We start from the raw sequence: 26859 nt of genomic DNA, 5'->3' as shown, positions 1-26859 counted from the left end.
GTCCCCCGCCGTGATGTTGCTGGAATATTGCTAAAAGCGGCGTAAAACCAAACTCAGGCAGGCGTTAACGCTCACCACCCAGATACACCAAAACACATCGATGCATTTCCATTTAAGGCCTTACACTAATTACATGACGTTGCACACACACACAAGCACACGCGCGAGCACGCACGCACACACACACGTCCTCACAGCAATGACACAGCATATATTTCTTTCCCACACGTTTCAGCTTTATCTTTCTAACCTCTGCCGGCGCCTGTACAGCCATAAAACAGACTCAAGCAGGATGTAGGTTAGTGTTGTGTCACTATTTTCTGGATTTATTAATATATGCAAAACTTAAACTGCTGAACGTCTCTTTACGGGTGTGCGTGTGTGTGATAGACAGCGAGCGTGTTAGAGAGAGTGTGTGTATGCATGTGTGAGAGAAAGAGTGTGTGTGAGTGTTTGTGTATGTGCACTTTAACGAAAATAAAATATTACTTTGCTGCAAAATGAAAATACGTCACATCTCAATATACATCTTCAGTATATAGCACACCCCATGCTGTAACGCACTTGCTATTCTGTGCAGGACCAGTTTAATGCGCCGCTATCATGTTTCCTCACATTCATGGCCTCGTGACACAGAACACATTTATTTACACGTGAATGAAACCGCCATTAGGAGGCATTTAATCATATTTGTATCCCGCTCATCCTTTATCCAAAGGTCGAGCGCGAAGTATTGAACTTGGAAAGCTAGCGTCACCGCCAAACTTGCAAGCAAACCCGAAACGGTTGTAAGACTATGTGTAGCTTTGCTCGGGTTGTAAATAGCTTTTCTCGGAGCCGCTTGAGTTGTGGTCAATTTGCGCATTGCCTGTGAATGGTGTCAATAGTGAGTGTGATGGCTCGTTGTGACGGTGTTTTCGTTACTTGGTCGGTGTTTACTTGTTGCTTGTGCTTGTCTATATCCTCGGTTACTTGTGCTTGTCTATATCCTCGGTAGTCCCATCACCTTTCAGATCCGTGTGCAAAGCTATCCCTCCAGTGGCGGATCGGTACACATGTACCTAAAGATATACGCGAACTACATAAACCGTTGCCTCTCCCAGGTGAGACTCATTCATTGAACATTACCAGGACAAGCCGATAAGGTATTGTACACCTTCTGTCTACACGTCTACAGTGATTTTAAATATGTTGATTTCATATATATGTATGTACTTTTGTTGTACTTTATATTTTTCATTTAATCGTTTTGCAGTAATATGTTATAATTGTCATATGTTGGACTTACATAACAATTCATTTGTTTATTGTTGATCTAGTAAGTATAAACGTATACATGATATATGCCCATATAAAAATGAATATTATGATTCATATCAGTGATATTGTAAATGGATAAGCTGAGGGGTCAGGTATGCAATAGAAATAGTTAGAACGATCATTTTTTCTTTCATTAAAATCATCAGACTGAATAATAACTTTTCTAAGCAGCTGATATTTATAACATTTATTTAATTATGATAATGATAGCTAGTATGATTACGACGCCAATTGTGCTGTTGACATGCTGTGAATGGATACCTCGTTAGGATGAGAAAGCCACAGTATCTCGGTGCGCCTTGTGGCAGCAAGAGTTGTATACTCCCCAGGGAGTTGAGATTGATAATACGATGAGCCGTTGAGATTGACATCCAATGATCGAGGGGAAAAATAACAGCGCCTTGAGCATGCACTAGTGTGTGGATATGTGCGCTATATAAATATCCTATAATAATAATAATACCATATGCGTTCTCGTGAGGTTTTTGAAAGTGGTAAACTTCAAATACAAAGCTCCACTTCGGGCTTCTAGCCATATCAAATGAAACGCCGTGACATAACTGAGATGTAACACGCCTTTTATTTCCTTCAAACCGGCGCTAACTCATTCCACTAACAGCTTGACGTTGACAACATTTTATTTAATCTTGCTTTTGTTTTAATGCGATTCAGTTTTTAGAATTCAGTAGATAATGATTGAATGTTTTAATGTATACCATGAATAACGGCATTCACACATATCGCTTTCCGGACTGTCGCTAAAACACACGAATTGCCTTCTGGTGTAACTTATCCACGACACCTCACGGGGTTAACGAATTCAGTTTAACAACCATTTCGCGATCATGCTTAGGCGCATTACAGATACAACACAGCTTATCTGCTTAACACTATCTTGTCGGCCTGGTGATTTGCACGTTTTACCGAAGGTGTGGATTCAGGTTCTCTTAGCAAATATTACATCAAACAAGTTGACCCGATTAGTTTCCAAAGTCACCCAGATTGATCTTGATTTTGTGTATATAATGTTGATTCAAAAGCTCGGTTCAGTATCAGGTACGTCACACACTGAAACCCCTGTCCTGTAAGTAGTGCAATGGTTGCAGCTACACTACAACTCATTTCAGTTGACCTACTTCCCCGAGCCGCTCTTGACATTTGGCGTTGAATAGTGAATAGTGTTCGCATTGTTGATTTTACTGCAGTCATTCCTCGGAAAGTTGCGGTTGTATACATGTACCGTGTGTGTTTGGGTTGAGTAGAGGTTGATTTTTGTATGGTTATCAGAAAATGTTGTTGATACGGTTGTGTTTGTCTCGTGTGAACTCGCGCTATCTGGGCTGCCGGAGTTGGACTGTGGTGTGTTCAGTGTCAACTGTTACGATTAAAAGTCCTTGAATATTTGACATTCATACGTGTCTTCTATGTTATCGGTTATCATGGCATTCTAGCACAGAATTAATGTACACCTAAAATGCATTAAAAGCATTCGCCTATACCTCGGAAAAACAATTTAATTTAATTTCACGTAGGCATAATTTTATGGCGGTTCATATTGAGATCTGGGTGGATCTATAAGGGACATAAAACTGTACTTAATTACACTATCAACCAAAAACCCATGAATATCAGGGTTAGAATTGATCTTCAGTAACCCATGCTTGTCGTAGGAGGTGACTAACGGGATCGGGTGGTCAGGATCGACGACATGGTTGACACATGTCATCGGTTCCCAATTGCGTAGATCGATGCTCATAATGTTGATCACTGGATTGTCTGGTTCAGACTCGATCATTTACAGACCGCCGCCATATAGCTGGAATATTGCAGAGTGCGGCGTAAACCTAACTCACTCACTCACTCCTTAAATCTTTTGTTTGACCTCTTGGTAGAGAGGACGAGCGTAACCTATACAGCTATAGCTAAAATGACAGAGAGCACAGATTATGCCAGTGTTGAGAATGGAGCTGGGTCTTCAGTGTGATGAGAGTACTCTTTAACCACTTATAGACCCCGCCATACCTATGTGACTTTGATGAATGTTTGAGTGTAGTTATCGAAGCGGATTTTACATAAAATCAACTCCTTTCTCAGCATTGCTAGTAGGGGTGTAACGATGCCTCGAGCTATATGCATCACTAAATCACTAAATTGTCTGGTACAGACTTGATCATTTACAGACCGCCGCCATATAGCTGGAATACTGCTCCAGGAGGCGTTCTAAACAAAGAAAACAAATCAACTGGAAAAAGAGGGGCATAATTTCACATTGAGCCTGTCGAAAAGTCGTCTTTTCAGGATTGTTTTACGGTTCAGGCATTTCTGTCACTGATATAGCAATAGTTCCTAGCTCTGACGCAAGTGTGAAAGTATTTCCGAGTGAACAACCCACTGTCATTCATGTGAATGAATATGTGATCATCAACGTACGGCCGGACTCATTCTGCGATCCTCTGTGTGTGGCCTTGACCTAAGGCGAAATCGATGTGGGCTAATTCATGAAACAAACGCCCCCTACCGGTTTCGTTCAGATCTCGATCAGTACTAGCTCACTCTTACATTGCATTGTATATACATCGAAGTTAGAGTTCAATACCGCACAAAAGCCGCATTCACTCTGACATTCAGTAAAGGTACATGGCAGCTGATTGTACTAGTTTCCCCACCTGCAACATCTGCAGAAATTCAATGATCGATTAGTTTTGCAGCAACCTTAGATCTAAACGAAAATGGTCAGGAGATTCAGGGGTCTCCAAAGGAGGCCATATGTAATCTGGAGGTCATTTCAATATCTCTGACGGACAAGGTGAGTTGTGTTTCTCAGTGTGAGATGCGAAGCGCGAGGACCGATTTATTGACAAACGTATATCGTTCGACATTGTATACTGAATCGTTTTTGTACGAATGGGCTGGGTTTTTTCACACTGGGTCACCCTTTCAAATTAGCTACTTGCTGTCTGGTGAAGTTTGTTTACACATGATGCGACGCGTTGCGTCCCCCAAATTCGTCCGAATCCAATGACCATGGGTTCGAGTCTCTGAATTGCGGTGATTATTATTCTTGGTTTGTGTGCACCATAACCGTTCGCTTTAGTTTTATGTAGAAGTAATGTTTGATACCTACATCTTTTGGAGCTTTCCGTATACATGTAAATGCCACACTGTGATATAACTGGAATTCTTTCAACTGTGAGTGAGATTAGTTTTACGGCGCTCTTAGCAATATTTCAGCAATATCACGGCGTGGACACCAGAAATAGGTTTCACACTTTGCACCCATGTGAGGACTCGAACCCGGGTATTCGACTTGACGAGCGACGGCTTTAACTACTAGGCTACCCCGCGATCATGATGATGAGTTGTGATGCACTTCAGCTAAAAGCGGCGTCAATCCCTAGCTGTGAAAAGTCCTCTCGTTGTGTGAGGCAGCACACAGTTTGACGTGAGAGATCGACTGGGACTGTTTTCATCCCACGAGTGAGTACAACACCGAAGCATTGTACTTACAGGTGGAATATCGGCTACTTCAAAGTCTACTTCTCTCTTCATCTTCTCTTTAAGCATCGACCACTCTCTCCTCCAGAAGCCCATTTCTGGTGTCCCCGCCGTGATATTGCTGGAATACAGCTAAAAGCGGCGTAAAACTAAACTCACTCACTCTCCTCCATAGCCAACCACACCCTCCTCTTATCGCACTAGTCTCAAAACAAACTCCAAACACTTGGTAACTAGCATAGTTCAAAACAAACATACAGAAATAGAAACCTGCATCCCCAGGACTGGCACGAGTTCAGTCAAAGCAAGCGAAACCTACAACCGATGTAAGGAGTACACACACGAGTGTTTGGCCTTCGAGGTGAGGTTTCTCAAGATCCGTAATGTAAGTGGACATTTCTGTGTTGAACTCTGTTGACCCTTAATTTCTTTGCATAGGTTATTCGAGTATGACTATTATTATTCGATAACTACTTCACCAAGGCTGTCCACCTTTCTGTGGTATTGCTAGCGGCAAGGAGGCAAGTACGTTGTAGTGGAAAGGTGAGGGGCCTAGATTTTGGACGCATTCCTTTCTTCAATACCGGGATGCGGACTTATACTTTGCAATGCAATGTTGCTGCAGGTGATAGTAAAGATTACTGTATTGGTAATGCTTAAACATATGGAACACGAACCATGGTATTTAACCACCCTTGTAATAATTCAATTAATGGGCATTCGCGTTACATATTGCGTTTTCAAAATTATTTCTAACAAAAAAACAACAACAATTTCTTCACGTTATTCTTAATGTGAATTTGTAAACTTTGTTAAGTAACTGATATTGTTAGGACATTTTTGATATATATACTCATGCCAATAATAGTTGTCACCCCCTTCAATTTTTTTAATTGGAGAGGGGGTGGGGGTGTGAGGTGTGTGTGGGGTCGGGATGGGGAGGGGGGTGACAACCATTATTGGCATGAGTATACAATGATTCCGCCAGACAGGGTTACCGGACAAGGTTGGGAACTGAGCATGGTATGTATCGATGTGAAAATGTGTGATAATGTTTTAGTAACTCAGGGACTATGCTCAGACACTCCTTAATGACAAATATTCACGATATGCTATCGCGGGATTCGGAACTACCCGATTTCCGTTTTCGATATACAGTAATTATGTAATATGTATCATTCTTAACTCATTCGTGCCGAGATTTAAGACGCGACCTCCTATAATCAGGGATAATCTACAACGTTAAATAGTCTCCCTGCTAATAAGTACATGGAAGAGCTCCAGAACTTCTTACAGAGGATATATGGTATTGAAGCAAAAAGATTTGATTTCGGCCATGTGTTTACTGTTCACGAGTGGCACAGTGTCTTGACTGTTCACTGAATCACAACAATATTATAGCACCAAGTTAAAATTGTTTTACGCTTTTAAGACGCAACATTTCATTACAAGTAAAGGGATACTTAATATTTTTCAGTCATTTACAAAAGTTTTCTTTAAAACCGTCGCTGTAAACTAGTATGACGTTACTGACACCAACGTGATATTGTTCAGTTACACCCGCGAAAGGGTTTGTGAAGTTAATATAGTCCACGTTAAATAACTGCAGGAGGATTCAGAGTAACATATACTCCCAAGTTTGTTGTAAGGGCTAGCTACTAAATGGTTTGGGTGGCCAGATTCGGTAAGCGGTGGTGGGGTAGCCTAGTGGTTAAAGCGTTCGCTCGTCACACCGAAGACCCGGTTCGATTCCCCACATGGGTACAATGTGTTAAGCCCATTTCTGGTGTCCCCCGCTGTGATATTGCTGGAATATTGCAAAAAGCGGCAAACTCACTTACTTACTCAGATTCGGTAAGTTTCTCTTACTCAGATTCGGTATGTTTGGTTGTAATTGTAACCTGAATGGGTGGTGTGTTCATCATTATAGCCCTAACTGGTGTATCTGATCCAGAATCGCCATTTACAGCCAGCTTTGAAATCGATAAACCAGAATTATTGTTAAGTCCAGACTTTGTTATTCACAGACACACGACAAATAGCCTCAATGTGATCATATTCGGCTTAACACGACAAAAGCAAAGGCAATTGTACAGCTCATGACGTATGGCGTCTATAAACCCTTCATTATTATTGTTTACGTAATACGCCCTGCCATGTGAGGTGAGGTGGGGTGAAATTGGGTTTAACGTCGTGCTTGAGAATATTTCGCTCATATGACGACGTGCATGCGTGTGTATGTGTGTGTGCGGCTGCTTGTACTAGCCCAGACTGAAGCTGGTTTTATAGTGTTAGCTCACTGAGATACCATGCCGCAGTGAAGCATGAATACCCCACTCAGACACATTATACTGACTCCGAGTCGACCAGTCCTTGTTGTACCCATAAATGCCGAGCGCCAGGCAGGGACCAACAAGTACCATATTTTAACGTCTTTTGGTATGACGCGGTCGGGGATTGAACCCGCGACCTTCCACTCTCCGGGCGGACGCTCTAACCACTACACCACTGAGGCGGTCCCCTGCCATGTATCTCTGCGCTCTTTCGTTCATTCAATTTACCATTGGCAACGGCTGTTGTTGTTTTCTTTCAATATAGTCAAGGTAATATCTTCGGACTTCTGTACGCCTATACAATTGACATATGTCGCATTTTGGAAAAGTAAGCAATGCATGTTATATGGTTTACTACATACACTATAATTGTCTATACAATTGACATATGTCGCATTTTGGAAAAGTAAGCAATGCATGTTATATGGTTTACTACATACACTATACCAGGAGTGAGTTATGGATGTGCTGCCTGGTGTACAATCAGATATCAAACTCAGTTCTCCCCAGTGTGGGAATCATATGAATTGTCATATTGTTTAATAAATAGAAGAGCTCGCTGATGATATATTCTATGTGAAACACACACCAAAGCCTGCAGTGGAAAGGGTAATGGTAGTTGTAGTAGTAGTCGTCGTCGTGGTAGAAGTAGTAGTAGTAGCAGTAGCGGTAGTAGTGGCAACAGGTTTGTCGTAGTATTAGTATAGTGGAGTGGTAGTAGAATTGGCGTCAGCAGCAGTAGTTGTACAAGCATTAGTCGTAGTGGTAGTAGTAGTAGTAGTGGTAGTAGTAGTCAGCAGCAGTAGTTGTACAAGCATTAGTCGTAGTGGTAGTAGTAGTAGTAGTAGTAGTAGTGGAATAGGCAGTATTCATAGTTGCAATAGTATTATCAGCAGCAGCGGTAGTAATAGTAGTAGTAGTGGAAGCAGCAGCAGCGGTAGTAGTAGTAGTAGCAGTAGTAGTAGTCATAGAAGTAGTAGTGGAAGCAGGCAGCAGCAGCAGCGGTAGTAGTAGTAGAAGTAGTATTAGTAGTAGTAGCAGCAGTGGTAACAGTAGTACTAGTAGTGGGGGAAGCAGCAGCAGCGGTAGTAGTAGTAGTAGCAGTAGTAGTCATAGTAGTAGTAGTAGTAGTAGTAGTGGAAGCAGGCAGCAGCAGCAGCAGTAGTAGTAGAAGTAGTAGTAGCAGCAGTGGTAGCAGTAGTACTAGTAGTGGGGGAAGCAGCAGCAACAGCTTTAGTAGTAGTAGTAGCAGCAGTAGTAGTCATAGTAGTAGTAGTAGTAGTAGTAGTAGTAGTGGAAGCAGGCAGCAGCAGCAGCGGTAGAAGTAGTATTAGTAGTAGTAGCAGCAGAGGTAGCAGTAGTAGAAGTACTAGTAGTAGTAGTGGAAGCAGGCAGCAGCAGCAGCGGCAGCGGTAGAAGTAGTATTAGTAGTAGTAGCAGCAGTGGTAGCAGTAGTACTAGTAGTAGGGGAAGCAGCAGCAACAGCTTTAGTAGTAGGAGGAGGAGGAGTTGTTGACTTCTTGTCTGACACTCTATTGTTTTCTTCCAGATTAACAAACAACACGACGATGTTCAGTCGAGAGGCACTACTCCGCGCTGAACGGGTGGCTACCAGGCAGCTCCTGCGTCTGCAACAACAGCGGTTTCGGGCAACGGTGACGTCGGTACAGGACCGCACCACGGAGCCTTCCCTGGAAGCTCAAACAGAAACGAGGTCCTTCAGTTCAGCCTTGCCCTTTGATCAGATCCCGGGGCCCAGGAGTCTCCCAGTTATCGGAACACGTTGGCTGCACATGCCAGGTGGTGAGTTGGGGAACGCTTGCTCTGTTACTGTGTTGACAATAGGAGGCAGGTGATAGGCATCCCGAGGGGGGTGGGGTCAATCACCTGGTTTGGGGGCAAGGTGTTGTCTAAGAAACGATGTTAATAGAGACAAATTGGAATCATCTTTGGTATCTGATTCGGTAGGGAAGCCCAGATGTTAAAGCGTTCGTTCGTCACAACGAAGACCTGGGTTCGATTCCCCACATGGATACAATATGTTGAGCCCACGTCTAGTGTCTCCCGCCGTGATATTGATTGAATATTGCTTAAACCCAACTTGAGAACCTGAAGTAAGCAGCACAGGGGAGATAATTCACTTGACTGTTGTTTTATGTCACACTCAGCAATATTTTAACGAGATGAAGGTGATGTTTACGACCAGACAATTAAGTGATTGACACTGTGAGCATTAACTGATGAAGCATCTGTATGTGTATATGTAGATGAAATCAAATCCTCGTTCCAGGAATATCTCAGAATATAGTAGACTTGTTGTTTTGTCCTCACCATTAGTGTGAAATAGGCCTTTGGTTATATGCCCAGATTCTTATATACTGTCATATGAAAGAAAGTGAACACCCATTTTGACAGTGGCTAATATATAACAAACATAGCATGATAGATCGATAGCGGTCTGTTTTATACGAGATCCGTGAAGATCCGTGTTAGAATTGATCTTCAGCAGCCCATGCGTGTCGTAAGAGACGACTAACGGGATCGGTTGGTCAGGCTCGCTGACTTGGTTGACACATGTCATCGTTTACCAGTTGCGTAGATCGATGCTCATGCTGTAGATCACAGGATTGTCTGGTCCATATTTAATTATGTACAGACCGCTGGATGTCATATTTTGGAACTGATGTTAATACCATAAGCACTGACATTGATCAAGATCATCTCAATAAAGCTGATCAGTTTGTGAAAGAACATGATGATAAAACTTGTAGTGCTTGTAATGATGATGACGTTAATCACATATTAAACAGGGACATATCGAACATTGAAATTCTTCAGGCTATTGACAATCTCAGTGTTGGGAAAGCGCCTGGACCGATGCAGTTACACCTGAGATGATTAAATCTTGTAAATCTGAACTGTTACCTTATTTTCATGTGTTATTTAATGCTATACTTACTAGTGGTAAATTTCCTGTGGAATCGACCAAGGGATTAGTGGTACCATTACACAAAAAAGGAAAAGCCTCAGAAGTTAATACTTATAGAGTCATAACACTTACTGACATTATGAGTAAAGTGTTTACATTCATTTTGAACATGAGATTAACACTGTTTTGTTCTTTGTATGAACAGCTGCCTGAATCACAAGCAGGGTTTAGAGCTGGTTACATCACTCTAGACAATATTTTTATTTTACAATGTTTAGTACAAAAGTATCTTACAAAGACCAATGGTCGCTTTGACTGCTTGTTTGTTGATTTCAAAAAAGCATTTGATTCTATTTATAGAAAATTATTATGGTACTCTGTATTGAAAAGGGGCATTCATGGTAAACTATTTAATGTTTTGTTTGATATGTATGCAAATGTAAAATCTGCTGTTAAAATAACTAATTTGTCAATATCCAATTATTTTGATACACCGAGTGTTGTGAAACAGGGATGTGTACTCAGTCCCTTGCTGTTCTCATTGTTTGTGGTAGAACTTGAAAATATGTTGTATGAATCCAATGTTAGGGGTATTTTTGTAGGTCAACAATTTATGGATATATTGTTGTTATTTTATACAGATGACTTGTATGTGTTTGATGACAGTGTTGTTGGTTTGCAGAGAAAACTTGATGTACTTAAGCAGTATAGTATTAAAGTGGGGATTAAATGTTAATCTAGATAAGACAGAGATATTAGTGTTTAGAAACGATGGTAAGCTAAGGGGAACAGAAAAATGGATGTTTGGAAGTGATCAGGTTAAGATATCAACGTATTATAATTACCTGGGAATTGTATTTTGTAATAGATTATGCTGGTCCAAAGCAATTAAAGTTCTTGTTCAGAATGTCTTTATTTTCAGTTAAACACCTACAGTATAAGTTAAAGAATATTTCTCCCACTGTTTCATTTAAGATTTTTGATACATAGATAAAACCAATTTGACTGTATTCCTGTTAGGTATGGGTATTTTCCAAAATTGAATATGTTGAACGTTTTCACAAAACGTTTTGTAAAAATGTTTTAGGTGTTGGGTATTATGTCTTAAATGATGCTGCTTTGGGTGAATGCGGTAGACATGGTCTGTTTATTGATTATCATAAACGATGTATTACATTTTGGTTAAATTTGTTAGGAGTGCCAACTGTTAGATATCCAAAACAATGTTATTGTTTAAGCATGAAAGGTTAAACACTTACTATTTAGTTATGGCTTTGGTTTAGTGTGGATCACACATGAAGTAGGTGATAAAAACATGTTTCTCAATACTTTTGTACAAAGACTTAAAGACTGTAATCAACAAAATTGGTAATCTAGAATTTGTGATTCAAGTAAATATGTAATTATTAAGAATATAAATCTCTTTTGTCAATTGAATATTATTTGTGTGCTATCCCAGAAAGAGAATACAGAAGACTTTTATGTTTATCACGTATATGTGAGCTCCCTTTAATGGTTAATATTGGTAGACGGTGTGGCATTCTCCGCAGTAATAGAATATGTACATTTTTGCGTTAGGTTGTGTAGAAGATGAATATCACTTACATCTAAAATGTCAGATCTCAGATCAAATATATACCAAGACATTATTGTAATTCACCCACGATGTTCAAGTTTAAAGCTCTTCTAACATGTAATAAGATAAATATTTTGTTAAATGTTGCAAATTTTATTAAGGAAGTTCTATTTCTCAGAAATTCCCATCTGTCATTATAATGATTATTTTGAATTATGTTGCACATGGGCCGTTGGCCTTTATACCCGAATAAAAGAATTGAAAAGCTGCAATTAAGCTGGAATACTGCTGAGTGCGGTGTAAAACTAAACTCACTCACTGTTTTACAATACGTGTACCATAGTTGTGTTTTAGCCCTAACGTTTACATATTTTCATAACGGGTCTATTGTTTTGGTCAAATTCAGTTTTTGGGGGGCGACGGGGAAGCCTTGCTGTTAAGGTGTCCGCTCGTCACTCCGAAGATCCGTGTTCCATTTCCCACGGGAACATTGTGTGAAGCCCATTTCTGGTGCCCCGGCCGTGATATTGCTGGAATATTCAATTTGTTTAAAGCTGGTTAAAACAATACCCACTCCGTGAATAAATTTTAAGTAAATACTTTTTCCTGTGTAGATGCGGGAGGAAATTCTACATGTACGATTTTAGTAAAATAGCCCAAACCATGAAAGGATACTGATATTTAAGCGAGTGGACTAAGAACCATTTTGAGAGGGAGCGGTTTAGATCAAACCTACCAATCTGTTTATCTGTGCTTAATAACCTTTGGTTAGCTTTAGATAGTTGGAGGAAAGTACTCGGTCATAGCAAGTCAAGCTTGACTATATAATGGTTGGTTTCCTTGCAAGTCGTGTGTATCCATGCCTTGGTATTTGAATCACGTTAGCTCTTTGTCGAATCTTAAGGTTCACGGTGTTTGCTTAGATATTCGTACAATACATATTATAGGAATGAATACGCGGGTAGTTACGGTGCTGGTATGTTTCCAGAACTATTATGTGTTGGGTGACTCAGCAACACTCGGTAGTATCATATGATTTGAATCGTTATTTAACTTGTAGCGAAGGGAGCTTAATTATTGTGAAAAAGCGATTTGTACATGCATAATTTTGCTGCACTCCAGAAAATACCATGCTAGAAAGGAATGGTATTGGATTTTGTTTCAAAAGTGGAAGGGGGCGTAAGGGTTGGGAGACTCAGCAACACTCGGTAGTATTTTATAATTTGAAAAGTTATTTAACTTGTAGCGAAGGGAGGTTAATTAGTGTGGAAAAGCTATCTGTGCATGCATATTCTTTGCCAAACCGAAACATGAGTCTCATTAACCTATTCAGACAATGACCTACTTTTGTCACGCACAGTGTGATTGATATGATATCAAGTGCGACAGAGCACGCTGCACAACGTGTTTACAAGGATTAGAAGGAGCGTAGTGTTGCAATATACAAGTGGTTAGATGTATCAAATAATATTGAGTAATATTTATGTATCCAGTTGAATGAATTGATCTAAAATTTCTGGACTGGTTATTGTACTCAGTTGCACTATAGGACGGAACCCAGTCAGCAGTAAACGAGACTGTTGTGTAATCACTGTTTTGACTTGGCACTCCAGAAAATACTATTTTAGAAAGGAATGGTATTGGGTTTTGTTTCAAAAGTGGAAGGGTGCGTAAGGGTTGGGTGACTCAGCAACACTCGGTAGTATCATATAATTTGAATCGTTATTCAACTTGTATCGAAGGGAGGTTAATTAGTGTGAAAAAGCTATTTGTACGTGCATATTTTTCACTGCACACCCGGAAATCCCATGATAGAAAGGAATGGTATTGGATTTAGTTTCTTAAATGGAAGGGGGCGTAAGCTCTATCTCTTAATTCAGACATCAAATTCTAATTTATTATCTACGTCCAATTCCAAATGCCAACAGATATTGTTCATACGTTCTATTTAGGTGTCTGGTTTCTGTCCTAAGTGGAGTACGTCGATCCCTGTAACTTGTTTTCTGCCTAGTCACACAACATGGCTTTTCGTGAAGATCCGGGCTAGAATTGGTCTTCAGCAACCCATTGCTTGTAAGAGGCGACTAAACCGATCGGGTAGTAAGGCTCTTTGACTTATATCCAGGGTAGAATATCAGGAGTCACTCTCACTATCTGGTATGACTTGGCCAAAGTATCCTTTGTCCAGTGTTCTGCTGATCAGGGGCTATTGTTTGATCCCCTGTCCAGTACTATATTTAGGGGGACAGCACGTGTGCCCGATTAGCGTGGGATGGCTATCATCTGTTAGTGACCTCCCTACCCGCTGTCACTCCTATGAGTATTGCCCAGAGACATCTCACTGACCAGTGCAAGTGTTTAATAAGTTAATTTGCTTAATGAGAGGGGGCCAGCTGGACTCCTGACATTCTACCCTGGATACTTGGTTGATGCATGTCATCGGATCCAAATTACGTGGATCAATGCTCATGATGTCAATCACTCGTCTGGACACGATTATTAACAGACTGGCGTCGCTTAGATGAACAATTGCTGAGTCCAGCTTTAAACAACTTAACACCAAAAAACAGCATCGTTACCCCGCAACCTATGCTAGTCGTAAGAGGTGAATCCTTGATTTCGTACAACGAAGGCGTGAATCTTTGCTCATAATATCAGTCATTGGATTGTCTTATAAATGCGATCATGTACAAACCACCGTAGCCGAAATACTGCTGAGGGCGACTCTATACAACAAACGTCCATTGTTGCATTTACATTTCTAGCCACTTGCTAGTACGTAGGACAACCTTATATCACCGATAATTCGATAATATATCTGCTTATTTAGATCAATTGTAGCACAACTCTTAAATGTTATACCAAACTAAAATTATAATAAGGTTAGGTTTCCCTCTTAAAGGATAAAGTTAAGGCATGTCATACTCGGCTCACCCCTGTTAACACGTGGAGCCATCAGTGCCAAGTTATAATTACCTTGACGATGATTGAATTATATTATTTGACGTATTCTGGTCAAACATACACAAGAAAACGCACTAAGGACAGGGATGGCCCCGTCGTCAAAGGCGTTGCATTCGCAGTATAGTGTTACCTCCCTTAGAGGCACCAGAAGCCTGCATGCGCTCTTCGGTTTCACCAAAGTGGTAAATGTCTTATTCCTTTCGGGCTTTTCCTCCCACATAAATTCGCATGTGTCTGAAACACCGTTAAAAACGATGATAATCAATACTCAATCTCTTACTCCAGGGCGTTTACGTAAGTATTATATTGTCCTTTTATAGGCCCCCTTTACGGCATGACCTTCTACGAGAAGACCTGCAAGCTAAGGTCTATGTTTGGAGATATCATACGAGAAGAAGTAGTTCCTGGGTTCAACTTGTTACATCTGTACAAACCGGACGACTACGAGACTGTGTACAGGAATGATGGAAAGTATCCGGTGAGGAACTCCTTCTTCATGCTCCGGAGGTACAACAAGAAGTACAACGACGGCATCCATGGCATCATTGACAGGTACGTCATCATTAAATGGGCGGTAGGGTAGTCTAGTGGTTAAAGCGTTCGCTCGTCTGCTGAAGACCCGGGTTTGATTCCCCTCATGGATACGGACCCGTGAAGATCTGGGTCAGACTTGGTCTTCAGCAACCCATACTTGTTCTAAGAGGCGACTAACGCGATCGGATGGTCAGTCTCGCTGACTTGGTTGACAAATGTCATCGTATCCAAATTGCGTAGATGGATGCTGTTGATCACTGGATTGTCTGGTCCAGACTTTATTATTTACAGACCGCCCATATAGCTGGAATATTACTAAGTGCGGCGTTGAACAACAAAGCAACCAACCAACATGGGTACAATGTCTGAAGACCATTTCTGGTGTCCTACGAAGTGATATTGCTGGAATATTGCTAAAAGCGGTGTGATGGACACTATGCGATAAGATGACTAAGCATGTTATTGTGAATCATTATCAGAGTCACAGGTGACAAATAAGGCCTAGTTTATGCATGAAACATCACCCTTTCCCATTTGAACGAACTTTGCCGTGACCTGATGGTGAAACTAAACTGCATAAAACTAGACTCACTTAACGTTAATTATGTATAAAAGTTTTTGAAGTTTTGATGAAGTCTGATGCCCAGTATCAACTATTGTGCATCATGGATATTATACTTCTACTTTTATCTGCATTATTATTATTATATTTGGTTTATGGACATTATACCTTTCCAGCAAGACATCCTATCTAGTAAACAAAATATTATGGATGTCAACTTCTTCTTTATTGTATACACAACGTTTCTGGGCTATTCCTTGCCCCTTAGTCAAGACATCATTATCTCCGTTATCATGTGGGTCACACCCGTCCGCTTTCATCGACCGATGTCTAACCTTTTTGATCATGGGTTACGTTTTAATAACTGACCGAATGCAAAACGGCAACGATACAAATGAAGAGACTCATTTGCCAAATTTGCGAAAGTCTATCTTCGAACTTTGTGGGAATAATTCGAAAGTAACGGAACCGGAATTCAGTGTCAAATCTCAGTTCAAAATTTAGAACTTTTGTCTAGTGTCCGAAAGATTACCATGACGACATCATAATATTGAGGTTAGCTGCAATGGTGTATCTCGTTGGCGCCACTCTCAGTGAGTGAATATGATCTTTCGCCGCCTTTAGCAATATTGCAGCAATAAAGCGTTCTCTCGTCACGCCGAAGACCCGGGTTCGATTCCCCAAATGGGTACAATGCGTGAAGCCCATTTCTGGTGTCCCCACCGTGATATTGCTGGAATATTGCTAAAAGCGGCGTAAAACTAAATTGTTGCTGCCGCTTTCCACTGCTGAAGTTAAAACCTGGCCTAACAGACCAGAGTATCACTTCCAGGGTAAGGAGTATCTGTGATGTAGATGTTACGTAACCCTTCCATCACTGATTGTTCCCACCGGTTAGAATCACGAAACGGTAGTGCACGGTCATCAGCCCTACTCAAAGTCCATGTGATGTTTATTTCTCGTGAGGAATCCCCAAGCCGCTATGTAAAAATAGCATCAGACCTTCTTTTACGTGAAGACAAAAGCATACATATTTACATCTCAATTACTGGTGTAAGCACTTGCGTGACGTGTGTGGTGGTTATGGCAGCGACGGAAGCAGGGAGGCAGGATCGTGGAGGAATTATACATGTCAAAGGTCGTTACTGTTGCTGGAAGAACTCAGACATGATGCGATTTCCCACAAGTCTTACTCCAGTAAGGGGTATTTTTTGTCTGGGGCGATGTGAAGTGTAGCTTCTAACACAGTGTTTGAATCTAGCACTGTTATGGTAAACATATAAATAACATCAACAACAGTGATGCTAATACATTCATTAACGCTCACGGGGGGCGGTGGGGTAGCCTAGTGGTTGAAGCGTTCGCCCGTCTCGCCGAAGACCCGGTTCGATTCCCCACATAGCTAAAATGTGTGAAGCCCATTTCTGGTGTCCCCCGTCGTGATTTTGCTGGAATATTGCTATTAAAAACGGCATAAAAGCATGCTCACTCATTCTTCTTCTAAGGCACTCAAATAGTTTTGCAGAATAACCACTTTTGCATGTGTTCAGTTTCTAAGATCCTGGGTTCGAATCCCGGATTGGGCCTAATTATGATGTGTGTGTATGCGTGCCATCCGCTATAATGAATATATTCCATGAGAACATCATCTACTGGAACAATGTGCTCACAGCGCCAATCTTCGGTCAATGTAATCAGATAAGACCGGAGTGAGTGAGTGAGTAACTATGGTCTTACGCCACTTTCAGCAATATCACGGCGTGGGATTGTTAAGACTAGGGCTGGGCAATATAACCGGTTTACCGGTATTTTCCGGTTCAGACATCAAAACGATACGTATTGCGATACGCTGATCAAAAACCGGTATTTCGATTTGCATTAGGAAAACTTCGTAACACTCGGAAATCTTCGGATATTTCCTTGTTTCATTTGTGTCAAATATTATTTACATTTTTATTTTGTCATGATTAAAGTTTGTTGTTAAAGCTAAATCAAGCATAGTTATTTTGTTGTGGTTTTGCTTTATAAATCAAGCATTAACTCGATCATAAGTAGTTTATGTTTAATAATACTACTTGCGATATATTGCAATACATATCGCAATACATGCTTTCGCATCGCAATATATCACAATATGAAAATTCTCTGCAATACCCACCCCTAGTTAAGACCTGAACAGCACAAGCTAAACATAACCAGGACGAAGAGGATGTACGTGAATACAATCAAGATGAAGACCACTTACCTTAAGACAATCGAGCATTACCTTTCTTAACACAAACAACCTTAAATTAACGTATCGGTACCAGCCAGACAACCAGCCAAAACACCACCTGCAATATATGTACCCCAGTTGCGTAGATTGATGCTCATGCTGTTGATCACTGGAGTGTGTTGTCTAGACTCGATTATTTACATACCGCCGCCATATAGCTGGAATATTGCTAAGTGCAGCGTTAAACAACAACAACAACAACAACGGATTATAGGAAACACAACAACCTTTCGTGTAGTGCTCCTTTAAGTCTTGAAATAGCACCTGACTTTCTTACCCTCTCTTCAGTGAAGGCGAGTCGTGGCACCGACTTCGTAGACAGGTGCAGCAGAAGATGCTTAAGCCCAAAGCTGTGTCGGCCTATTTTAATGACCAGGCCCAGGTCGCCGATGACTTCATCGACAGTTTACGCCAACATAGGAACAACGACGACATCATCGAGGACTTGCTGCAGCACCTGTACACATTTGCCGCTGAATGTAGGTGTTCTTTACCTCTTAGTTTCATCATTGGGATGGTTGAGTTATTTTATCAATGACCGTTCTTCGTCTGTTTCATTTATACTACCACTAACAAAAAGTATGGGAACACCCTAAAATTTGATACTCGTATATAAACTTAAACGTGGCGAGGTCATTAATACTCTGAGGTAAATGCAACTTTTAGTGTGCTTAATGGGACACTTTAAAACACATGTTGGAACATGCAGTGAAGCAACTGATTCAATATTCGTTGAGTTTGAGTGAAACATTGTCAAAAACAGCGAAAACAAGGGTGCTGAAACACACCAGCACCATGTTTGATTCAAATGCCCAAACACAACAGCCATGTGCATGTGGAAGACAGACTTTCCATGCAACTTGTGGCAACGGTTGCAGCTTGTGGCAACGTTTGAATCAAACATGGTTCATCAGCGCGGGGTTGTATGTTTGTTAATATGAGGTTTGTTGAGCTACTTTATCAATGGGGTTGTTTGTCCGTTAGAATATCTCTCAAACTATCTGTTTAAACTATTCAAGCTGCTTGGCTATTTAACCAACAGGGGTTGTTTAGCTGTTTAGACTATTGGGATTGTTTCACGGTTTAATCAGCGGGGGTTCTTTGTCTGTTTAAACTCTTCGGCTTGTTTGACAATTTCAACTGTGGGGTCTGTTTGGCTTGTTAAACTCTTGAGTTTGTTTGACTATTTCATCAGTGGTGGTATATGGGTTGGCTGTGGTGGTGTTTGTCTTGTTAAACGGTTGGCTTTGTTTGACTATTTCACCAGTGGTGGTGTTTGGCTTGTTAAGGCTTGGGTTTGTTTGACTAGTTCACCAGTGGTGGTGTTTGTCTTGTTAAACGGTTTGGTTTGTTTGACTGTTTCACCAATTGGGTATGTTTGACTGTTGCACCAATGGGGTATGTCTTTCCGTTTAACTATTGCTTTTGTTTGACTATTTCAGCTTTGGGTGTCGTTGGGCTGTTTAAATTGGGTTTGTTTGAATCTTTCACAGGTGCGGGGTGTTTGGCTATTCTAACTATTGCTTTTGTTTGACTATTTCACCAGGGGGGTTGTTTGGATCTATAAACTATTGGGCTTGTTTTACTATTTCAGCAGTGATGTTTGTTTGGCTGTTTAAACTATTGGATTTGTATGACGATTTCACTAACGCGGTTTGTTTGGCTGTTCAAACTATTGGGTTTGTATGAAGATTTTACTAGTAGGGTTTGCTTGGCTCTTTAAACTATTGGATTTGTATGACGATTTCACTAACGCGGTTTGTTTGGCTGTTCAAACTATTGGGTTTGTATGAAGATTTTACTAGTAGGGTTTGCTTGGCTCTTTAAACTGTTGGGTTTGTATGACGGTTTCACTAACGCGGTTTGTTTGGCTGTTCAAACTATTGGGTTTATATGAAGGGTTTACTAGTAGGGTTTGCTTGGCTCTTTAAACTATTGGGATTGTATGACGATTTCACTAACGGAGTTTGTTTGGCTGTGTAAACTATTGGGTTTGTTTGACGATTCCACAGTGAGGTTTAACCAACCTTCGTCGTTTGTCTTTTCCAGCTATTGGGGTAGTGTGCTTTAACAAACGTATCGGGGCACTAGACGCTAATGCGGGACCTAACAGTGAAGCAAGACAGTTTATCAACGCCGTTAGTGACGTGCTGCACGCAACCCACACCGAAATGAAGAGTTTTTTTCTGTTCATGTACTTCGACACCCCGATGTTCAAACGTCTAGTAAAGGCCCAGAATCTCATCAGAAGGTAAGACTTGTCTTTCCCTACTTATGGGGTACTTTTTGACTTTCTGTTTAACGAATCAAGCACACTTGCAATTGGTCTGTTACAGTCATCTATCTTTGTCCAGTGGTCAATAGAGAATCTTTGATTTTTCTCCTATAGGTATCTATACATTAATAATCTGAATCGTTCAACGTTGAAACGGCGAGACTGAGATGTCAAATACTATCATGTGTATTTGAGTGAGTGAGTGAGTTTGGTTTTACGCCGCTTTTAGCAATATTCAAGCAATATCACGGCGGGGGACACCAGAAATGGGCTTAACACATTGTACCCATGTGGAGAATCGACCCCGGGTCTTCGGCGTGACGAGCGAACGCCTTAACCACTAGGCTACCCGACCACCCCTATGTGTATTTGAAATGGAGGTTTATGCAGTCTTCTAAGGCACCGCAGTTCCCTGAGCAGATTTGGGTTCCTTGGTAAACCTGCACTTCTTGATTCCTTCCACATGAAGCTGATCACTGAAATACTGTTCAAAACGTCTTTGCATGTCTTTCCCAGTGCCACCTTAAAAACGCAACAAAACATGACCAGCATGATATTGGTGCAGGTGTTTCTTTTTTCTTGCCCCAACAAAACAAGACTTGATCACAACGATTAATCTTTTGTTTAACCTCCAGCATATCCACTCAACATGCCCAAGACTCCCTTAAGAGGGTGTTGGAGGCTTCGGCTAGTGGTCAAGAGATTGATGGGGAACACGGTGACCTCATTCCATACATGATGACCAAGACTAATCTCAGCGAGGCGGAAGTAATGACGGTTGTGTCCGAGTTTTTCTTCGGCGGTGTCGATACTGTGAGTGACCTTTAGATGTACTCGACCTGAGCCACTGATTTTAGTAAACAGACTTTGCGTGGTTGAGGCAGTGGATAGTATAGTGGTTAAAGCGTTCGCACATCTCGCCGAAGACCCGGGTTCGATTACCCACATGGAACCAATGTGTGACGTCCATTTCTGGTGTCCCCGGCCATGATAATGCTGGAATATTGCTAAAATCGGCATAAAAATCACTCACTTCAGAGAGTGTAGTAATGGATGTTTTGTGTCTTTTACGCATGTTACGGTTGGACGTGAATGAATTGTCAACGCATGCGTAATTGTTACATTCAGTCTGCATGTTTCTGTTAAAGTTTTGACCAAAAATCCATGCAATTTGTTTCAATGCCGCACATGGTGCCATTTTAGAACTAGGAGGTTTAGACGAAATGAATACTAATGTCCGGTGTCAATATGTACAGGGACTCGTATTCCCTTGGAACATGTTTGGTTCTGCATATTCCAGGAAATAAAGCGTTCAGGAGTACTTTAATAATATGTTTGCGACACACAACGATGTGTATAGTCCGTTTGGCTCAAAAGCGGACCGATGAATTGCAATCTACCTCGAAAACTAATAAACGTAAAATACTCAGTGAAACACTGATCATAATCAAAACCTCAGACCAACTCTGTGAGGTTTTTGCAGAATTTATGTCCTAAAAATAAACAAGTTGTTTAACAAACTATCATTAAAATATTGACACAGTTCACTTTTGGTTACGAGGGTGGAGTGCAGAGAAAGGGACAGCAAGGTGTGCGAGAAAGGAAGGAGACGGCACATCACAGGTTAATGAATCAATAATGTTGTCGGTACTTGCTTCTCTAACACCTGGCTGTCCCTGTCTCCCTCGTAACAAATAGTGAACTGTGTCAAATTTTTAATGATAGTTTGTTAAACTAAACATCAATGCCTTAATAGTCTTACCGTGAACATGTAAATAAAGTTTCACGTCATTGTCTAAATATGCGTTTATCATCTTGTAGACAAGCCATATGCTCGGCTTCATCCTGTACAACTTGTGCAAGAACCCGGATGCCATGGGGCGACTGAGAGAGGAGATCGACACCATTCTTACAGGTGGGCGTCCCCCAACAGATGAAGATGTTTCGAGGATGTCTTATCTGAAAGCAGTCTTCAAGGAGGCACTTAGGTAAGGTGTGAGTGAGTTGAACTGTACTGTATTTGTTTACATCAAGGCTTTATGCTCGGGGAATTTCCCCAGAGTGATGCAGGCCTAGACAGTTGTCATTTCAGTGAATCCAACCAGCACAGGTATGGTGAACCACAACCATTTGTTTGTTATTTTACGCCGCACTCAGCAATATTACAGAGGAACACACTAGCTTACATTACAATGTTATGTTCACAAGTTTGTGATATTATCTGTCGCCGCTTTTAGCAGTGCTCCACCAATATCATTGAAGGGGACACCTTAATCGGGCGTCTCACTTCCTACCCATCTCTGGAATCGAACCCGGGTCCTCGCGAACGAGTTAACCCCCAGGTTTAGTGTGTATGGCTGGTTTCTGTATCTACTGAGGCAACCTGTACATGGTGACACGTATCAACATTACGTGAGTTAGTGTTGGGAATTGGTTTAAATCTCATAATTGATGATTGGTTCATTACAACCGATCAATCATCGAAAATAATTGTTTAGCGTCATTTATTAAATTTTTCTGGTTATGTTTGTTAATGCACTAAAAATACCGAAAAACATGTAGTTCTTTCGCTTTTTGGCAAATTGCACAAAATGCATTTGCAAATTTCACATCTTTAAAGGATGACTAGTATGTTAGGAACATGAACTTCACGGAGTCTTTAAAATAAATTCAATCATGAATTGGAAGAGCTTGTAGTGCTAATGAAATGTAACAGACAAAACCAACCTTGTGAAAAATATCGTTATTGCAAACAAGTGTTCCAAAATTGTTTGTGTTCGATTATGAGAAAACATGATCGATTGATTGGTCGTTTTGTCATTGAATTGCGACCAATCTTCGATTATTTCAATTAATCGGACCACCACTAACGTGAGTGGGTTTAGTTTTACGCTGCACTCAGCAATATTCCAGCTTTATGGAGGCGGTCTGTACATAATCGAATCTGGACCAGACAATCGAGTGATCAATATCATGAGCATCAATCTACGCAATTGGGATTCGATGACATGTGTCAGCCAAATCAGCGAGTCTGACCACCCGATCCCCTTAGTCGCCTCTTACGACAAGCATGGGTTGCTGATTTCAATGCTAACTTAGACCTTCATGGAGTAAATAGCAAACCGAATTTCCGGACCTACATGCTGTTTGTGGTCTCAGATACGCTAGGTACCAGGCAAGGACGGCAATCAATGTCGATCCCAATGTCGTTATGATGCTGCAGATGCGTGGCCAGCATCGTATACTAAGCAAGCACGACAATACATTGACAGCGCCCCCACCCCCAAACTAGTTAATTATTCCCTTGCTGGCAAACAGAATATTTACTACAAGTAGACTCGTATTAACTTATTATCACTTCTCTACGTGATATTCTACGTGTCTTTAATGAAGCTTCTGTTATGTGTCTGAAGCTATGCTGAACCTGTTGCAGGATAATTCCTGTTGCTCCTGGCAACGGCAGATCAGCAACACGTGACCTCGTTCTTTCAGGCTACAGAATACCAAATGGGGTGAGTATCAAACTTGTCAATTGACGCGAATGCTAATGAAATGGAGAGCCTCAAACGTTGAAGTGTTTATGTCAACCGCATTGTGAGTCAAGACAACTGTCATTGATTCAGTTCATGTGTGTATGTGTGTATGTATGTATGTATGTATGTGTGTGTGTGTGTGTGTGTGTGTATGTATGTATGTATGTATGTATGTATGTATGTATGTATGTATGTATGTATGTATGTATGTATGTATCAAGTCAAAACATTGATTACACAACAGTCTCGTTTCCTGTTGACTGGGTTCCGTCCTATTGCGCGACTTAGTACCATAACCAGTCCAGAATTTTGAGACCAACTCATTTAACTTGATACATAAATATTAATCAGTATTATTTCATACATCTAAGCACTTGTATATTGCAACACTACGCTCCTTAAAATCCTTACAAACATGTCCTGTAGCGTGTTCTGTCGTACAGCGAGCACTGACAAACAGAAACCTGGAAATCGGGGAAATCTCAAAACGAGGCTCTGCCGCTAGAAAGGTTTGGCGGTCTGGTACGGACTTGATATTACATCAATCACATTATGCGTTACAGAACTACACTGAATAAGCGCAAAAAATCATAACAGGTGTAACCAGTGAGCCAGATGAATTGTGAATCATTTTACGATCTCATCAAACATGAGCAGTCTGTGACGTCTTAGTTAAGGTCATGCTGCCTACACCTCGCCATAAAATATAGAAATACGATGTTATTAAAGTTTAAAATTAAAATTCAGTTGTAAATACCATTTTCTTATGAAACACGGAATTGGAAATTAGTGTAACCATAGTTGTTTGTGATGTCTATTTTCACTTTCATTCGAGAAAATTCGGATCGGCTGAAAAGTAGGTCACTGTCTGAATAGGTAAATGAGACTCATGTTTCGTAATGTAAATGTAATGTAATGTTAGGTTAGGTTAGGTTAGGTTAGGTTACGTAGGTTACGTTATGTTATGTTATGTTAGTGTCAAATTCATGTCACCTTAACATGGCACTGATCTCACAAAGCCATATATGTAATGTAGGTCACACCTTTTCATGGAGTGCTATGATGAAAGCTGGCACTTCCTTAAGGTGATAATCACACCTGTCTGACCCCAGAAACTGGCAGGTATAATTGTTTACACCTTTTGAACACATTCCTAGCATATCTGACGCACCTCCTTGTTGTCAGTAGTTGGCAAGTTGTGATGTGCTCACATTTTGATGAAAGTGGTGAACTGTCAGATGTCACGTTAAAGGCGCCAGTCACACCCCACTGTTCATGGCTATGTAAGGTGAATAGAAAGCTGTGTTTGACAAGCTGCTGACCCGTGAAGATCCGGGTTAGAATTGGTCCCATACGTATGTACTTGTCGTAAGAGGCGACTAATGTTATCAGGTAGTCAGGCTCGCTGACTTGATTGACACATGTCGTCGCATCTCAATTGCGTAGATCGATGCTCATGCTGTTGATCAATGGATTGTCTGGTCCAGACTCGATTATTTACAGACCGCCAGCATATAGCTGGAATATTGCTGTGTGCATGTATGTATGCATGTACCTTGTATGTTAGTTGTTGTTTTGTGTGTGTGTGTGTGCGTGCGTGCATGTATGCATGCATGTATGTATAATCAGTTAACCACAACGCACTCACGCATTCAGTTTACGTAACCCACAGCTGCACGTATCAGTCCATGGATCCGTATTTCAGTCTGTCTGTGCATCAGTCCAGGAAACGATCCTCACATTACTCCATGATTATCCTTTATTGCAGACCGTTATGGCTCTCCACCATGACGTCACAGGTCACGATGACCAATACTTCCAAGAGGCCGGTCTGTTCAAACCCGAGCGCTGGCTGAGGTCGCCGGAGAATCAACAAACAGTTCATCCCTTCGTCTTCATGCCGTTTGGCTTTGGAGCCAGAATGTGCGTTGGAAAGAGATTTGCTGAACAGGAAGTGGCCCTTGCTCTCGTCAAGGTAATAAGACTTACTTCCCTTTTTATTGACATGTGACTAAATTCATAGGTCTTGTTTTTACATAGCCGTTTTAGCGTAACGACAATCGCAAGTATATGTAAAAGTACGGGAGTTACGGTCATGTTAGCGCTACGACAACTTTGTGGAACGGACCCCTGCTTCCGGTGGTAGCGTCGTGGTCGAACCGTTCGCAAGTCAATTCGACGGCAGGAGGTCGATTCCCCACAATATGTAAAGCCAATAGAAAAATAATGTTATAGACGGCGTATAACCATATTCATACACCCATTACATGAGGGGCGGCGGGGTAGCATAATGGTTAAAGCGTCCGCTCGTGACGCTGAAGACCCTGGTACGATTCCCAACATGGGTACAATTTGTGAAGCCCATGTTCATGCATGTTTTGTGTTTGTTTGTTTGTTTGTTTGTTTGTATGTGTGTACTTAATTTTGTGCTTTTGCTTCCAGTTTCTGCAGAACTTTGACATCGAGTATTGCCACACAACAGATCTGAAATATGAAATGAACATTGTGAACACCCCATTAACGCCTCTCCGCTTCCGGTTATCCGACCGGAAGTAATCAGTGTTGAATCCTGATTGGCTGACTGAAACTCAAGTGTTGCCAAGTTCCCACAAGAGGGCATATGTTGATCAAGGTGAAGGCCATGTGCTGAGAACAACACCTTGTGATAATTTATCATTTGTGAAGAACGGAGTTATACCGACGAACGAAGACGTTCTGTCTCTGTGTTAAACAAGTCGCTAACTGTATAGTATTACTAAAGTCGCTAATTTTGACATGTACTTGAAAGTATGTAACGAGTTGACGCCAACTCTACACATACCTGACGTCGTTTACCTGTGTTACGTCACTTAACGCTGTAAATCATGTAAACAGTGGACGTTGGTAGTGTTCGTGGAGACCCGTGAAGTCGCTATTGAACGCATGAAGTTCTGAAGTCTTTACTGTACGTGTTCGTCCTGAAGTCGCACTGTACCACATTGTCCTTTTTGCACGTGTAAAACAATGAATCCCCCACTGCACGTGTAAAGCCATTAAATCGCGCCTGTAGATGCATCGCCATGA

The 26859-nt window shown here is 41.2% G+C and overlaps 1 protein-coding gene and 1 long non-coding RNA gene across 5 annotated transcripts; one reads left to right on the top strand and one right to left on the bottom strand.

The window, feature by feature from the left end:
• Positions 1-632: 632 nt before the first annotated feature.
• Positions 633-26628, top strand: LOC124261245 (probable cytochrome P450 12a5, mitochondrial). 4 transcript variants are annotated; one of them, XM_046695569.1, is made up of 10 exons: positions 633-1103; positions 8698-8951; positions 14938-15169; positions 18277-18467; positions 20038-20239; positions 20899-21076; positions 22085-22251; positions 23697-23775; positions 25565-25771; positions 26239-26628. In XM_046695569.1, exons 2-10 carry the CDS (start codon positions 8717-8719, stop codon positions 26350-26352), a joined length of 1605 nt encoding a protein of 534 aa, XP_046551525.1. In that variant the 5' UTR covers positions 633-1103; positions 8698-8716; the 3' UTR covers positions 26353-26628. The 4 variants fall into 4 exon arrangements, with proteins under 4 accessions (XP_046551525.1, XP_046551513.1, XP_046551520.1 ...); XM_046695557.1 differs by having other exon boundaries at positions 633-1145; XM_046695564.1 differs by lacking the exon at positions 633-1103 and adding an exon at positions 5135-5200.
• LOC124261279 lies at positions 11344-18590 on the bottom strand. Its single transcript, XR_006894286.1, has 3 exons — positions 18578-18590; positions 12995-12997; positions 11344-11427 (listed from the first exon to the last, which is right to left on the bottom strand). It is a non-coding gene; the product is annotated as an uncharacterized LOC124261279 (long non-coding RNA).
• Positions 26629-26859: the final 231 nt, after the last annotated feature.

The sequence above is a fragment of the Haliotis rubra genome, unplaced genomic scaffold (assembly GCF_003918875.1).
Source record: "Haliotis rubra isolate DU_JTF1 unplaced genomic scaffold, ASM391887v1 Scf1192, whole genome shotgun sequence".
Lineage (NCBI taxonomy): Eukaryota > Metazoa > Mollusca > Gastropoda > Lepetellida > Haliotidae > Haliotis > Haliotis rubra.
The sequence above is the reverse complement of the archived record's forward strand: the minus strand, read 5'-3'. Positions and strand labels throughout refer to the sequence as shown.

Excerpts from the sequence above, each read along its gene's own strand:
- LOC124261245 (XM_046695569.1), top strand. The coding sequence starts at position 8,717 with ATGTTCAGTCGAGAGGCACTACTCCGCGCTGAACGGGTGGCTACCAGG. Across the intron at positions 21,077-22,084 it reads TCTTCGGCGGTGTCGATACT|ACAAGCCATATGCTCGGCTT; the intron begins GTGAGTGACCTT and ends ATCATCTTGTAG. Across the intron at positions 22,252-23,696 it reads GTCTTCAAGGAGGCACTTAG|GATAATTCCTGTTGCTCCTG; the intron begins GTAAGGTGTGAG and ends AACCTGTTGCAG.